At 42.2% G+C, this 17558-nt stretch overlaps 1 protein-coding gene across 2 annotated transcripts; it reads right to left on the reverse strand.

The window, feature by feature from the left end:
• Window positions 1-219: 219 nt before the first annotated feature.
• On the reverse strand, window positions 220-11234 carry COX5A (cytochrome c oxidase subunit 5A). Of its 2 annotated transcripts, XM_082647350.1 has the most exons (6): window positions 11020-11234; window positions 9559-9699; window positions 6655-6771; window positions 4773-4894; window positions 3034-3156; window positions 220-388 (listed from the first exon to the last, which is right to left on the reverse strand). In XM_082647350.1, exons 1-5 carry the CDS (start codon window positions 11123-11125, stop codon window positions 3043-3045), a joined length of 600 nt encoding a protein of 199 aa, XP_082503476.1. In that variant the 5' UTR covers window positions 11126-11234; the 3' UTR covers window positions 220-388; window positions 3034-3042. The 2 variants fall into 2 exon arrangements, with proteins under 2 accessions (XP_082503476.1, XP_082503477.1); XM_082647351.1 differs by lacking the exon at window positions 9559-9699 and having other exon boundaries at window positions 11020-11230.
• Between the last annotated feature and the right edge of the window lie 6324 nt (window positions 11235-17558).

The following is a 17558-nucleotide window of genomic DNA, read 5'->3' on the forward strand; positions in this document are numbered from 1 at the left end:
GGCCTGTCAGCAAGAAAATTCTATATAAATGACTTTTAATTTTTAGCTAATTTACCAGCCAGTGCACCCAAATATGTTTATGTAGCTGACTTTCATGTTGGGTGGTTTCCAGAGAATTGAAGCAGTTCTCTCAGCATATAACACGGAAACCAATGAAACCAACGACCCTATAATAGTTCTTTTTTTTTGCTTTTCAATGCAAACACATGAAACAATACCTAATTTCAGTTCAAACTCATTTCCCTTTTATTAAAGTCCAAGTTACATTACATGGTTTGGTACTCAACAAAGGAAAACTTGTTCAAATAAGGTAATATGTTTTCATCAGTATTTCCAGGTGATTGTTTACAATCAAGTAGCATTATCAATAAATCCTTAGGAAGCCCATCTGTAAGAGAAAACATGAAAAATTAGCTAGGAAATAAAGAAAAGGTAGAAATCTTACTAAAAATAACCTTTAGAGCAACAGCCCAAGAAAATCACTGTCTCTGTGTAGTCTCTTCTGCTCTTACTTAATCCTGCCTGCAATCAACACACCAGGTACTGCTTAGTTTTCTGTTGTCATACACCTGGTAATTATTGGGGTAGTCTTTTCCAATCAGAAGAGTGTTGGGGAGTTGCCCTCTTAAAAAAATTTTGAGTAAAAGAGTACAGTGTTACTGCTGCTACAAAATATCCTACATAACAAAGATCTTCTGGACTTCTTGGAATAATACTTGATAAATGAAAGCCTTTCCACGTTTTACAAAGATGTGCTATCTGGTTTCAGGGAGGAGGAGGAGGTGGTAGTGGCATAGGGGTGGACAAAGATAAAATTAAGACTCTTGCTCCAAAGCAAGCTGTGAAAAGAGACCTCAAAATTGGATTACAAAACCTCAGGCAGGGCTTCCCTGGTGGCGCTGTGGTTGAGTCTGCCTACCGCTGCAGGGGACATGGGTTAGAGCCCTGGTCTGGGAAGATCCCACATGCCGCGGAGCAACTAAGCCCGTGAGCCACAACTACTGAGCCTGCGCGTCTGGAGCCTGTGCTCCGCAACAAGAGAGGCCGCGATAGTGAGAGGCCCGCGCACCGCGATGAAGAGTGGACCCCGCTTGCTACAGCTAGAGAAAGCCCTCGCACAGAAACGAAGACCCAACACAGCCAAAAATTAATTAATTAATTTTTAAAAAAAAAAAGCTCCTTTAAAAAAACAAAAACAAAACCTCAGGCATTTTTTGCTCACTTTGTCAGCAGGAAGATTGAATATAGGGATTCTTTTTGAGTTCTAAGATTTTTTAAAAATTTAATTTAATTTAATTTATTTATTTATTGGCTGCGTTGGGCCTTTGTTTTTTTTTGTTAGATTCCATATATATGTGTTAGCACACGGTATTTGTTTTTCTCTTTCTGACTTACTTCACTCTGTATGACAGACTCTCGGTCCATCCACCTCACTACAAATAACTCAATTTCGTTTCTTTTTATGGCTGAGTAATACTTCATTGTATACAGGTGCCACATCTTCATCCATTTGCGTTGGGTCTTTGTTGCTGTGCATGGGCTTTCTCTAGCTGCAGCGAGCAGGGGCCACTCTTCATTATGGTGCAGACTTCTCTCTGCGGTGGCTTCCCTTGTTGCAGAGCATGGGCTCTAGGTGAGCGGGCTTCAGTAGTTGTGGCTCGCGGGCTCTAGAGCGCAGGTTCATTAGTTGTGGTGCACGGGCTTAGTTGCTCCACGGCATGTGGGATCTTCCCGAACCAGGGCTCAAACCCATGTCCCCTGCATTGGCAGGTGGATTCTTAATCAGTGCGCCACCAGGGAAGCCCTGATTTTTAAATGTTTATTAGGTGTGAAATTAGATGTTGACTAATGGTATCCTAACCTGGCTCTTTATCTTGTGAGGAGTCTGATACTAGCTCTTTAAATAATTTGGGGTCCACTTTTATTAAAACTTTTATAAGATAGTTTAGTTCCATCTTTTAAAAATAAGCTTCTTCTTACTCTTAGGAAGCAAATCCTCTACTTAAGCCTCATCATTTACCTCTGAGAAGTAAGAGTATGGCCTTAGTAAATGCCTCAGCACTGCAATGCAAAGGATGTGTGGCATAGTAAAAGCAATGGACTCTGGAGCCAGACTGCCTGGGTTTAAATGTGGGTTCCTCTACTAGCTGTATGACCTTGGACAATGTGCCTCAGTTTCCTCATCAGTAAAATAGTAAAATGGGAATAATTATAATAATAGTAAGTACCTCACAGGACTGTTTGAGGATTAAATGAGTTAATACTTATAAAGCTCAAAAAACAGTACCTGACACATAGTAAGAGTTATATACACTATGTGTGTTTGTTAAATAAAATAAATATATGACTTTTTACTTATATATTTTCTGTTTTACAAAGGATTTTCTGCGTACTGCTCACCACCCAGGCAATCCTGTGGCTCGTTTTATTACCTAATCTGTCTTTCCATAGAGGACAAGGTATCAAATAAGCTTTTATTATCAATGAATATTACTTAACTATCATATTCCAACATGGGCACACAAAAAACAGAATCATCAAATCAATAAAACCCTATTAAAAATAAACAGATGTATAAAAGCATGCATGATGAACACCTATGTAGATTACCTTTAGCTGGGGGAGGTTAAAGGGCTGGAATTAGGGAAGAGGTACAGAGAGGGCTTCAACTCTATGTGAAACATGTCATTTCTTGGGGGAGGGGGAAAACTAAAGCACACATGGCAAAAATAATAATACCTCAAAATCTGGGTGTGGTTACACTTATTCCCTATGCTATTCATTATGCTTGAAATATTTTATATAGATTTTAAAATAAGGCTTTTACTTGCCTTTACGCCAGTAAAAGAATAATTATGACAACTAGAAACAACAATTCTAGCTCCTTAAATTAATCATCATAGGTACTCTCTCAATCTCTAAGCTCACAGCCTCTAAAAAGGCCACGAAAAGGTCTTACTCTGAGAATACTGAAATGCCACTCACTCACCCCTCCCTGGATTCTTTCCTGCCTTTTTCAGGTATGTAGCTTACCCATGGGGTTTATACTTTGTCAAGGCCCAGTTCCTCTGGAGTGGAGATTCCCAGTTCATTTAAAGTTGGTCTAAGTTCCTGGATGACATAGGGGTAGATTTCCTTATGAGGTCCTGCTTTGTCCTGATGGCAAAGAAAATAGTCACATTTAGCTCTGAAAAGCTGTCTCTATTAACAAAATGAACTTGAAAATGCTTTTAATCACATATGCAGAGGCTAGTAGCAGAGAATACAAGTCACCTACTTTTAAGTTAACATATCTGTTCAAAAAAGACAGCAACTTGGGACTTCTCTGGTGGTGCAGTGGTTAAGAATCCGCCTGCTAATGCAGGGGACACATGGGTTTGAGCCCTGGTCCAGGAAGATCCCACATGCTGTGGAGCAACTAAGCCCGTGTGCCACAACTACTGAGCCTGCACTCTAGAGCCCGCGAGTCACAACTACTGAGCCCACGCGCCACAACTACTGAAGCCCGCGCGCCTAGAGCCTGTGCTCTGCAACAATAGAAGCCACTGCAACGAGAAGCCCGCGCACCTCGACGAAGAGTAGCCCCCACTCGCTGCAACTAGAGAAAGCCCGCGCGCAGCAACGAAGACCCGACGCAGCCAAAAATAAAAAACAAAACAAAGGTAGGTTTTTAAGACACCTGGAGACTAACTAAGACAACTGGTCTAAACCCAAGGGAAAAAAACATTTTAAAGCCTTGAGTTACTGGAAAAGAAGGTGGTGATGACAGAATTTCGTGAAGGCAATTAAACATGCCTAGCAGGCAACAGTAATAATTAAATTATCACAGAAAAAAGTTTTTTGATTTGCCTCAATTTGAGACCCTAACTGAATTAACTACTGGTGCTGAATGGATTGATAGCCTACAGAACCCTTAATTATCTTACCCATTTTAGATAAAGTAGTATCATACTTTCCCTCTTACAGACCTTGAATTTCTTTCTTATAGAACACAATGTCTTTTCACGGAGAGCCACACTTAGAGGATACTTATTTCCAAGGCAAGAGAGTTTTGATGAATACTCGCCATAACATATAATCACACCTATATTGTCATAATATTTGTTCCTCAGGGACAAATATTAAAAAAGTCAAATGAACTAAGACAATGCCAAGCTATTACTCTTCTGTCTTTAACAAACTCTAGGTCCCTTAGCTGTTTGCTAAATTATAAAATTCTTATTTAAAATTCCATGCATTAACTTGTTCATTACAGAAAAATTAGAAACTATAATCAAGTAAGAGGGAGGAGAATAAGTATATATCCTCTTACATTTTGATCATTCTCTCTATACTTTTTAATAAAATGGGGTCATACACTGCAAAAATTATTTCATAATTTCCCTCAGTTAATATACTATGAGTATCTTTAATGTTAAACACATTTCTACAACATGAATAATAACCTCTTCTGGGAAGTCCCACCTTAAGAAACCACTAGCAACATTGAATTTCATATCACAAACAGCACAAAGATAAACTGTACACTCTTAATTATTTCCTTAAGGTAAATTCTCATATGGGATTGCTGAACAAATGGGTATCAAGCATAATTTTTAAGTCTCTGAATAAATTCTACCAAACCACCCTCCAAAAAGACTGTAACCGCAATGTACATTCCCTCTAGCTATATAAGAACTAATTTTAGGTATTTTAACAAACTCAGAAACACAGAATATGCTAATACCTAATCAACAGTCCACCTACTTCCAAAACATTGTTATTTTACTGACCTTAACAACCTCTAGGATGCGGACTGCACTAGCAAAATCATTTAAGCGTCTGCATGCCCGCAAAGCAGCATCAATGATTTTGGGTTCTGGAACCAGATCATAGCCAACAAGGGTGTTCATCCCTGTCAAATTAAAAAGAGGGGTCATATCAACCTGGTATATCCTCACTTAAACTATGAGTTAGTTATCTGTATTTTTATTGAACCATAGACATGTGATCTTGTCTGTTTGAGCCTCTATTCTCTTATCTCTAAAATGAGATAACTGGGAATTCCCAGGCTAGGGAGGACTGGTTAGGACTCAGCGGGTCCACTGCCAGGGTCCTGGGTTCGATCCCTGGTCAGGGAACTAAGATCCTGTAAGCTGCATGGTGCAGCCAAAAATAAAATATATTCTAGATAATGAGATCACAGTGGATCTTCCACAGTGAGTTAGTGAAAAGAACTATGCAGCAGCATGCATGCAGACGGAAGGAAAAAAACCTCAAGAGTTTTCTTAAATGCAAACCCTGTTTTCAAAAGTAGCTGGTTTCTTTTCAAACAAGAGGGCCATTTTCAACTTATATCTTTAACTCTTAGTATGATGTATGTACTTTGATTGCTTTAAAATAGATCTGATTGGAAAATAATCTAAAAACCACCACAGAAATGCTTAAGGAGAGGTAATGAAGCCCAAATGAGGACATTAAGGAGATACAGAGAGCCATTAGCACACAATCAAAAACATTCAACCAGAAAATGACTGGGCATGATTCCTTTTGGCTCAGCACAAAATGATACATCATAAAATTTAAGATTCTCTTAATGGGAATGCAGAACTGCTGTTCTTTTTATTACTTCTACTCAAGATTATCCAATAAGAATTTCCCCAGCTGCAGCAAAATGGTGTCATTACATTCCTGCAGAAAAGTATGAAGCACTTAGGTTTCTTGCTTTTATTTATTTAAAAATATTTAAACAAAGGACACCAGTGACTGCAATGCTAGAATATAGTCATAGAGAATGAACTCTTGGTCTGAGATAAACTTCTTACATTTAGAATTAGTTACCTACCAGTCACTAGCTGGTTATTATTAATGCTACTTACTTATGTTAAATGTGTACTTACAAATTTAGGATAAACAAGTTCTAGCTTATTCAGATCGGACTCTTATTCAGGGCAAGACAAATCATAACTGAGAATAAAAATAACAAAAATCCCAAACTATTACCAAGAGAGGAAGAGAACCAAATGACTACTTGCGTAAATTATCTAAAAATTACACAACTGTTAAATCTTGCTCACCCCGGCCTATCATTATAGCAGTGATGATTTTGTCCCCCAGGGGACATTTTTAGTTGTCACAACTGGGGGTGTGTGAGGGTGTTGGCATCTAGTGTGTAGAAACCAAGGATGCTGCTAAATATCCTACAATGCAAAGGACAGCCCTTGCAACAAAGAACTGTCTGGCCCAAAATGTCAACTGTGCCTCCTTTAAAACCCTGCTTTACAGGAAATACTTACTCTGGAAACTATAAACTTTCCTAATTGCAAGATGCATGACAATCCCCAGTTTGCATGATACAGTTGACCCTTGAACAACATGGGTTTGAACTGTACAGGCCCACTTACACGTGGATTTTTTTCAATAAATACTACAGTGCTACATGATCCGAAGTTGGCTGAATCCATAGATGGAGAACCTTGGACACAGAACTGTGGATAAAGAGGACCAAGTGCAAAGTTATATGTGGATTTTCTATGTGGGGGTGTGTGTTGGTGTCCCTAACCCCCCAAGTTTTTCAAGGGTTAACTGTAGTTACTTTCAACAAGGTAGTGGAAGACTACATAGCAGTTCATAACTCTATACGAAAATAGACACATATGTCTATGTTCCAATTACCTTTACGCAATTCCCAAGCATCAATATCTGGCCTATTGAAGTATGTCACCCAGCGAGCATCAAACTCCTCATCTGTCTCATGTGACCCATGGGAGTAGCAGCGAATGGACTGGATAGCTATAGGGGAGAGAGAGCAAAAACTTCAATATATAGAAGTAGTACTTGACATACCTTGCCAATACATAAAGTTTTTTTGTTTTTTTCTTTTTTTGGTGTGTCTTAAAATACACATAACATAAAATTTACCATCTTAACCATTTCTAAATGTACAGTTCAGTGGTATTAAATACACTCAATGCATGAAGTTTTGACTCAGCTATGTATGTCATGGTAGGAAAATCATTCAGCAGGTCAAAGGAAACAAATCTTATGTACTGATTTGAAAAAAATCTTAAAAATTAAGCACATTAAAGCAAGTAGAACAAAAAGTACTATGTGTGTACGTTCATGCTTTTATCCCACTAATGTGTAATGCTGGCATGTAATTGTTAACAGCGGTTATCTTTGAAAGGAAAAACTTTCTTTCTTTATACACTTAGTTTTATGATAAGCAATTATTAATTCTTAATTTAAAATAATGTCCATTCTTGGGAATTCCCTGGCGGTCCAGTGCTTAGGACTCTGCGCTTTCACTGTCGAGGGCCCGGGTTCAATCCCTGGTCGGGGAACGAAGATCCCACAAGCCACTCGGTGTGGCCAAAAATAAAATAAAACAATGTCCATTCTAGTTCTTAAGCAAATTTATAAGATACACTTTCTTGATAAATTAAAAAAAAAACTTATGCTCTCCATTAAATTATATCCCAAAATAAATTATACATCCTGACAAAGCAATGGTAATTTAAAAATTGTTTTATCAAACTACAGCCCCTTCCTTGAAAATTCTAATTAAAAAAGTGACTTACACCCAATGGAAAAAAGTTTTACTAGATTTCTAAGAAGTGAGATTTATTAATATAACACTATCAAGAAAATAGGAAACACTTAGTATTCTGCTCTCAATCAATATACCCTTTCTAGTACCATATGAAAAGCCTTCCCATTTTTAGTTTCTGCCTATCAAATGGACAGTGAATTGGGAGTTAAGAAATCTGAATTCTATCTAAACAGCCTCTGAATGGAGCAGGAGGTGGGAAAAGGCATTTTTACCTTTGGGTTTTAGGAGGCAGCCGAGCCTAGTGGTCAGATGCTTCTAGGCTCTTCACTCTCCCACTGTTTGGCCCTGGTAAAATTAACTCAAGTTTTATATTCCTTATGTATAAAATGAGGATACTACTACCTTAGCAGAGTATGATGATTAAAAATGAAAGCAAGCTAACACTTTGCCCAGGGTTTAGTACTTTGTATGTAGGTACTCAGTGAATGGTAGCTTTAAATTAATCCTTATCTAGAAATGTCTTAATTGATCTTCTATTTATGGAAATTCTAATTTATAGAAATAAAACATTCTTCAAATTGCATTTCTTGTTATACGAATTAGACAAGCTTGGTATAATTTCTAGTTATTTTTAAAGGCTTAACATACCAAAAATAACGCTTTAGCCCACTGTTACCAAAATTTGTAAACTCCTTTTTTTAAAAACTAAACTTATTCCTAGCAGAATAAAGTGTAAGTATATAATCGAAGTATAAACTGTTTACCAGTTCCTTATCAAGTTAAATACACACCTACCATACCCAGTAATTCCACTTCTAAGTATTTACCCAAGAAAAATGAAGCATATAATTCTCTCCAACCACCCAGAAAAGCATTTCATGATAACAAATTTCTTTTGCTCACTGCTGGGCATGGGCATGGATTTCACTGGATGACCGCGGCTTTGTTTTGTTTTCTAACTATGAAAAAGATGGCTAGCAACTACAAATCCTAGACAGGGAGATCAATGGATCACCTTCGACAATTTGTTCACTTTCCTTCTGAGAGTCCCAAATTACAAACTGGTTGTATTCAAAAACAAAAAACAAAAACCCTGTATGAGACAAGTATTTAGAATACCAAGCAAGCACTGGGAACACACATAGCTTCCAGGTTGGGAAAAACATACTCTCCCACATGGTTTAAATTATATTCTTAATTCTAGTAATGGGCAGAGCAGGATCTATTCTTGTAGTTATTATGAACATGCTTAACATTTTGATTTTTAGGTAAACTATATAGGCATCTTTTCCCTCCCCCACACCACCCCTACTTAAGTACAGCATTTCCACCTAGTTTTGAGGCTTGTATGGTAAATTATTTTGGAAAACAATTACTCAGTGCTTTCATATAAACTAAAGATTCCAGAGTAGGGAAAAGGAAGCAACTGTAAAAAATTGGGACATTTCTAGGGCTACAATCTAAAAATCTATTTCTAACACTGCTTTCTGGCATTCAGTTAAGCAATCTTTTTTTAAAAAAGGGTTAACAATATATTTAGAAAAATTAAGGGGCTCATTAATCCCCTTCAATAACTAATCAGCTCAGACAAGGCTCAGAGAATGGACATTTTGGTGGTGGTGATTCTAGGAATAATGGAAAGAAGTGAATAATGTAGAGGGTACATGAACAAGCTCAAAGGCAGGGTTGCAGAGGTGTAAGGCTTAAGAGCAGTCATGAACCTTGGGGTCCAAAGGCTGGAAATCTATAAATGTGGGAGTGGTGCAGAAAAGGTTGGAAGGTAATAAAAAGTGCTACTTAAATTTAGCTCTGCACCAAGAAAGGAAAAGCGGAAACTCCTCCCACCTTTTCAGAACTATCAGGGTAAGGACAGGTGCCAGGATTGTGTAACTTTTAACGGTTGACTAGAGAATCTAACCATTATTCAAAACATTTAATTATGTAACTCAGCAGTTATTGGAAAACAATTCTGTTACAAGTTGGAGACTTCTCCTGGGACCAAATATGGAATTTGGGTTGCTACTTACCTACAGCAAACTTGAGGCCCCTCAGGTAACCCCTCCAGAGCTCTTTCACTTGACCTTGGATAGCCTCATCCAAGAATCTTAGTCCTTTCTGACTTTTAATTGCATAAAACCTCTTCATCTCATATTGATAACAAACCTCACCTATAATATGCAAAAATGAAATGCACTATAAAAAAGCAAATATGTATTAAGCATTTGTGCCAGGAAAGGTGCTAAGAGTTACATTATCTCAGTTAAACCTCACAACTACTAAATATTATCCCAATTTTACAGATGAGACAACTGAGTCTTAAGGTTTAATTAATAAGTCCTTGGTCACACAGCTAGAAAGTAGCTGACACAAATGTAACCAAGACTGCCTCCTTGTGGCAAATATTTAGGTTTACAGGACAACACCTAAAATAAAGCTTTTTATGAATTATACTAAAGAGGGTGACTAGAGTGCCTAGAAGATAAATCACTATGTCCAAACTTACTAAGAGTTTGAGTTCACATGTTTAAATATGCATGCTTAGGAGCCAAATTTCATAATGTCGCATATACTACCATCATGGACCAAAATCAAAGTGCAGTTACAATAATTAGAAGTTCCGTGCTGGACACAAAGTTTCCCGGAACACATATAAGGGGAAGGCAAAATAAGAGACAGCAATCAGCAGACCATTTCATACTCCAACAATCAGGCTTCTAACCGGAAGCCAAAAATAACGCTTCCCCATGTTTGTAGAAGCCAGTATTCCTGGATCTGTGGTACCCAATTTTCGAAAGAGTAATATTCTTATCATAAGACCTATCAACAGTCAGGCTTTCTTCCAGACCTCAGGAAACAACCACACACGTCGATCTATCGTAAAAATGGAAGAATCAGAACGTGGCACAGCAGTCTCTAAAAAGAACAGAATGGTCTGAGAAAGTGACACACAAAACGCTAACCGAGAAATGTCGGAAAAAACGGCTATACTGCGTTCCACACGGAAGTATAACGCATTCTCGGAAGACGCTGGGGGCGGCGGTGCCGGGGTCCCCGGAGGGACCACCCCCCCCCGCCCCTACCCTGAGCTCAATGTCACCTTCGCCGAAGCGCTGCAGGCCGGCGGTGGCCACTCCCAGTCAGGTGGCCGCGGGGTCAGCGCCGGGGCAAGGTCACGGCCCGGGGACCGAAGGGGTTCGGTGGGCGCTGGAGGTGCGCTGTGCCCCCTCCTTGGCGCCCACAGCAGGTCCACACTTGACCCGTCCGCGGTGCCCGCACCAGGAAGTCACGCCGAGGGAGGCCCCGGGGGCGCGCCCTCGAGTCCTCCAAAACTCGAGGCGGCGGAGAGAACGGCCAGCGGTCACCAGGTTCGGCCGCCGGCCCGCAGGGCAGGAGCTAGGCCTCTGGGCGAGCCTGCCCTCGCGTGGCAGCGGGGGCCCAGGTCACCGCAAGGACACGCGGGCGCGGACAGTGGCAGGCGGGGGCCTTACCGGCGGCGGGGCCGGGGGCCGGAGTGGGGTGCAGGAGGCCTCGAGGGCTGGTCCGGGCGACTGCGGCTGCTGCTACCGAGCAGCGGCGGACAGCGGCGCCTAGCATGACGGTGATGGCGGCGCGCAGGATAAGGCTGAGGAGAAGCCGGGTGTGAGCTCAAGACCGCTCGCGAGCTCGTGGGGTCCGGACTCACGCACCGACGCACGGCGGGCGGAGCGTGAGGGCCCGCCCACTGCGGCGTTCGCGCCTTGGCGGAAGGGGGCACCACGCGGCCTCGGGCGGGCTACGGCGGCGCGCTCAGGACAATTTATTTCGGCCCCGCTCTCCTCCGACTCGCTGGTCCCGTGGACTGCAGCGGCGATCGTGGAGCTAGGATGGAAGGAAGAAGGCGAAGAACCGTCAGTGGACCGTAGCGTGGTTCAAGTCTGGCTCGGGAGGCGACTCTAGCACCTCAACATGGGAACAATAACAATAACAACGACAAATTATTATAAAAATACCTTCTTTGCTTTACCCCCCTGTTTGAGCCTAAAATAAGAGAACGAGTGGGACAGAACGACTGCTTACCTATAAGGGATCCTATTAGTAACTATTCTTATACCACACCCGCAAGCATTCAAAAAATGAGTCCAACCACTTGACGTTACAGAGAAAGAAACGGGCTCAGAAATTAGATTCCTTGCTGGCAGTCGAAGCTCTTTTCACCTAATCCCCAGTCCCAGGACTCACCTGGATAGTTCTGGTGAAAGGCCCTCCCCCAGTCCCTACAGGAGGTGGTTGATTAAATTCCAAGACTCTTAACGTCTAATCTGGCTTCACTAACTGCATTCTGACCTTGAGCTCCTGGGCAGTGAGACCACATTCTCCAGGCCTGAATTATCTCGGTGCCACAAGCAGTTAATGAGAAAAGTCTCATTATCTCTTGTTATCCCTCATTCTCTATCCCTGGATCTGAGGAAAGAAAAGATGGACATTCACTCTCCACTTCCTGAGTCTAGGCCCTGTCTCCAGGGTGTCAGTATTGGCCCTTCTCTGCTTCCTACCTAGCAGTGCTTTAGGGGGTATGAACCTGGCTGGGAAAATGATAAAAAAGCTTTTTTTCAAAGCACCTGTCCTCAACTTCTCCCACCAACCTAACGAAAGGACACCTGGGGAAGGTTTCGCCTCTTTGATTTTAATTAATATTCATCAAATCTCCAAGAGCTGGAAGCTCAGGATGAGGTCAGGACTCCCATAATTAAGAAAGCACTGGGAAAAGAATCTGGAAAGAAGTGGATATATGTATATGTGTAACTGATTCACTTTGCTGTGCAGCAAAAGCTAACACAACACTGTAAATCAACTGTACTCCAATAAGAATTAAAAAAACAAAACAAAAAACTATAAAAACTTGAAAACGAAAAAAAGAAAGCACTGGGCTGGGAGTTCCATAGCAGTCCAGTGGTTAGGACCCGGCGCTTTCACTGCCATGGCCTGGGTTCAGTCCCTGGTGGGGGAACTAAGATCCCTGAAGCCTTGCGCAGCCAAAAAAAAAAACAAAAAACCCACTGGGGTATATGGCAACTGAATCCCAACTGGTCTCTGCTGTCAGTCTCTCCACTTGGCCTACAGGACCTTAGATTGGCTACAGGAGTGTTGCGTGTTTTTGTTGTTCTTGTTTTCAGAAACAATTATGACCATAATTTATTATGTGCCACTGCATGCTACAAACTATTTATTATCCCATCTAAGCCTTATAACATTGTTGTGAGATAAGTATTTATCCCTATTTTATGGATGAAGAAATAGACTCAGAGGACACTGCCCAAGAATCACACAGCTGATAAACAGTAGTGCTTAGTTAGATTTGAGGCCAGTTTTGTCTGACTCCAGAAATTTTCTTTCCCCACCACCCATAAAGGTAGGCTTTGCTGACTTCCCAGCAAATTCTGAATCCCCTGCTACTTTGAGGGCAGTTCTAAGCCCTCATCACCTGTTTTAGGGTTTTTTTTGTTGCTGCATACCAATTTACCACAAACTAAGCAGCTTAAAACAATATCCATTTATTATTGCCCAGTTTCTGTAGGTCAGTTATGCCTTCATAGCATAACTGGTTTTCTACTCAGGGTCTTCTGACAAGACTGAAATCAAGATGTCAGCCAGGACTGTATTCTCATCTGGAGCTCAGAGTCCTCTTCCAAGCTTGTTTAGGTTGTTGGCAGAATTCAGTTCCTTACAGTGGTAGGACTGAGTCCCCATTTTTTTCTTGCTGTCAGCCAAGGATCACTCTCAGCTCCTAGAGTCCACCCTCAGGGCCTTACCACATGGACCCTCCATAGACCCTCTCACAATACCACCACTTATTTCTTCAAACCAGCAGGAGAGTATCTCTGACACTTCACCCTCCTTTAAAGACCTCATCTAATCAGGTCAGGCACATCCAGCGTTATCTCTCTTTTGATTAATTCAAAGTAAATGGATTACTGGGTCCGTGTGCCGCAACTACTGAAGCCTGTGCACCTAGAGCCCGTGAGCTACAACTACTGAAGCCTGTGTTCCTAGAGCCTGTGCTTTCTCTAGTTGCGGCAAGCGGGGGCTACTCTTCGTTGCTGTGAGCGGGCTTCTCATTGCGGTGGCTTCTCTCGTTGTGGAGCACGGGCTCTAGGTGCGCGGGCTTCAGTAGTTGTGGCATGCAGACTCAGTAGTTGTGGCTCACGGGCTCTAGAGCTCAGGCTCAGTAGTTGTGGCACACGGGCTTAGTTGCTCTGAGGCATGTGGGATCTTCCCGGACCAGGGCTCAAACCCGTGTCCCCTGCTTTGACAGGCGGATTCTTAACCGCTGTGTCACCAGGGAAGTCCCAATAAATTTATAAATTTATATTAAAAAAAAGAATAACGATAGAACCTACTTAATAGGTTATTGGGAAGATTATATAAGATAATGCATATAAAATACTATGTCCTGGCTGGACATAGCTCAATAAATGGAGCTCAATAAATGGTGAGTGTTGTATTCTTCTGTTGTAAATTATAGAGAGTTCTTTTCCCAAGGCATGGCAGGTTGTGAGATGAGGGACAAGGCATGGAGGTGGGGGGGGACAAACACGCCATATAGATTACCTGGGAATCAGGGAGAAAGGGTGGCAGGAGCCTTCAAAGGTGATCCTGTGGGGGGCCACCATACAGTATGGGTAGGAGAGCTCTAATGGTACTTTTTCATAATTAATCAATTAATACTTATGTAATTTCCTCAATTATTTCTTTTATGATCAGAACATCATTAAAGGATATCATTTTTGATTGAGATATAACTCACATACCATAAAATTCATCCTTTTAAAGTGTATAATTCAGTGTTTTTTTGTATACTCACTATGTGGTATAAGCATTATCATTATCTAATTCCAGGACATTTGCATCACTCCAAAGAGAAACTCCATACCCGATGGCAGTCACTCCCCATTCCCCCTACCCCACCAGCCCTAGGCAACCACTAATCTACTTTCTGTCTCTATGGATTTGCCTATGCTGTACATTTCATATAAATATGAATGTTATTTCGTCTGGCTTCTTTCACTCAGCATAATGTTTTCAGGGTTCCTCCATGTTGTAATCAGTACTTCATTCCTTTTTATGGCAGAATTATACTCCATCATATGGATATTCCACATTTTGTTTGCCCATTCATCAGTTTATGGACATTTGAGCTATTTCCACTTTTTGGCTATTATGAATAAGGCTGCTGTGAACATTTGCGGACATGTTTTTGTGTGGACACGTGTTCCATTATTTTGGATATATATCTAGGAGTATGATATGGGTTATAAGGTAAGTCTATGTTTAACTTTTTGAGGAACTGCCAAGCTGCTTCAAAGCAGCCTACATCATTTTACGTTCCTGCCAGCAATGTAGGAGGTTCCATGTTTTCCACATCCTTATAATTTTTTTTTTAAACAAAGAAAGCTGAGTTTTTGTAGCTGTCTGAACTGAGCCCCACACCCCCAGTTTCCAATCAGGAAACAGAGCCCAGGGCAGGGGTACTTTGTGTTCTGAGTTCATTAGCTGCTCTCCTAAAGGTTTCTTCCTGTGTCCCCCAGCTCCTTGAGCCAAGAGACTCTCTTTTCCAGCACCAGCTGTAGGGGGCAGCTCTCAACATTTCTTCAACAGTTGAGTTTCTCTCCATGGCTGAATGGGAAGGGAAAGAGAAGGGGATTTACCTTTGGGTCTCTTACCAGTGGGAGTGCCGCTCCTTCTATATATTATCTCAGGGACTAGGCAACCTTGATTAATCATCAAAATCACCTGAGGATCTAATTGACCTGCCCATTTCCAGATCCTTCCTGGGATATTCTGATCCCGTTGCTTTGGAGTTCAACCCCGGCAATCTGTATTTTTTAAAAATTGAGGTATAATTAACATATAACATGCAATCTATATTTTAAACAAGTGCCCTCGGTGATTCTGATGATGAATGATTGGGAAGCCTGGTATTGTCCCCACAGCGATCTGTCCCATTTTGTAGATGAGAAAGCTGAGGCTCAGAGAAGAATTAACTTGCTCCAGATCAGAGTCAGCCTCATTTCCTGCAAAGCCTGTTCAATATGACGCCAGGCTTCATATTTGCTAGCAGAAACCTGCAGAGACCCTCTGTCCATGCAAGACTGGACCTTGGCAAACACTCCATATTCCTTTTCCCTATTCCCACTGAAGGTGGTGGGAATACCTATCGTATTAGTTTCTTAGGGCTGCTTTAGCAAAGTAACACAGGCTGGACGACTTAAAACAACAGAAATGTATTCTCTCATAGTTCTGGAAGCTAGAAGTCCAAAATCAAGATGTCTGCAGGACCATGCTCTCTCTGAAGGCTCTAGGGAAGACTCCATTCTGTACCTTTTTCTTACCTTCTGTTGTTCGCTGGCGACCTATGGCATTCCTTGTTTTGCAGCTGCATAAACTCCAATCTCTGCCTCCAACTTCACATGCCATTCTTCCCTCTACGTGTCTGTCTCTGTTTCTTCTCCTCTTTTTTTTTTTTTTTTGCGGTATGCGGGCCTCTCACTGCTGTGGCCTCTCCCGTTGCGGAGCACAGGCTCTGGACGCGCAGGCTCAGCGGCCATGGCTCGTGGGCCCAGCCACTCCGTGGCATGTGGGATCCTGCTGGACCGGGACACGAACCCGCATCCCCTGCATCGGCAGGCGGACTCCCAACCACTGAGCCACCAGGGAAGCCCCCTCTTCTCCTCTTCTTATAAGGATATATTGGATTAAGGACTCGTCCTACTTCAGAATGACCTCACCTTACATATTAATTACATCTGCAAAGACCCTATTTCCAAATAAGGTCACATCAACAGGTATCAGGGGTTAAGCCTTCAAAATACCTTTCGGAAGGACACAGTTCAACTCACAGTATCTATAATAGTCAGCAGATGTCAGAATCCTCAAGTTTGATATCACCATGGTGACCCTTAGCTTCTTCAAAGAGAAGGTAAAACCCAAGGGCCCAGACGGTGGGGACAGGGGATAAGCAGTGGTGGGGAAAAGGGGAACATTTGGTCACTGTTTATGGGGCTGGACAGTTAAGGACTTTGATGTGGCATCCGAACAGTTCAGAAATCTGGTTCAGCCAGTCTTTACTCACTCAGTCAACAGCTCTCTGTGGGCTTCCTGTGTTCCAAGATCTGGGTAGGGAGCAAGGCAGGCAGGATCCATTCAATCATGGCTTATGGTTTACTGGGGTGACTGACAACCAGAGGTTCACAATAATGAGGGCACAATTATAAACTAAGGTCTGTGCTCTGACAGGAAGAAACCTGGTGTCACCAAGGAGACCTTCCTGTGACTATATTTCCTCCTTCTTTTTCTTCAATTGCCCTTCTCTCTGGGAGACCTGTAGGTATTTCAACATCTCAGTGAAATAGAGGGGACTAGAGAGTCCCTAGTGGCTAGTATGGGTATAGCAATGATCCAAACTGCAGAACTATGGAGTAGGGGCAGGGACATGAAGGGAGCTGGTAGGGGAGATGGGTGTGGCAGGGTGGGAGTGTCTGACCCAGGTCTTCCCCCAACTGTACAGTGAACATGCCCTGGCACATTCATGGGCAGTGGACAAGAGCTTCTAAAGCTTTTACCAATTTAAAGCTGTGGACCCCCCTACCTCACTCCCCTTCCCCACCAAAATCCATCTATTGTTTGATGCCAGGAAGGCAGGCTAAGTCCTGGCCAAGCTAGGGTTAAAGCCACAAGGAGAAACCCTTCTCTATCCTGGCTGTAATGGCAGTGAAATCCTACCTAGCCTGGGTAGCTCTCATATCTGTCCCCATCTCTGTCCCCACTCCCACTGTCCCATCTCCTACCTCCCTGCAGTATATGGAATGCAGTCAGGCCCCTTCCAATCCACCTCCCACCTACACAGGTGCCAGAGGGATCCTTCTCAAACATCAGTCAGACCAGGGCACTCCCTGGCTTCCACTCCCTGCCCCCTCCCCTTCATTCAGGGAGGCTCCTTGTGACCTAGCTCCCACCTGGTATTCCAGTCCCACCTGCCTCTTGCCATGCT

The sequence above is a fragment of the Grampus griseus genome (assembly GCF_964374135.1).
Source record: "Grampus griseus genome assembly, chromosome: 2".
NCBI classification, from domain to species: domain Eukaryota; kingdom Metazoa; phylum Chordata; class Mammalia; order Artiodactyla; family Delphinidae; genus Grampus; species Grampus griseus.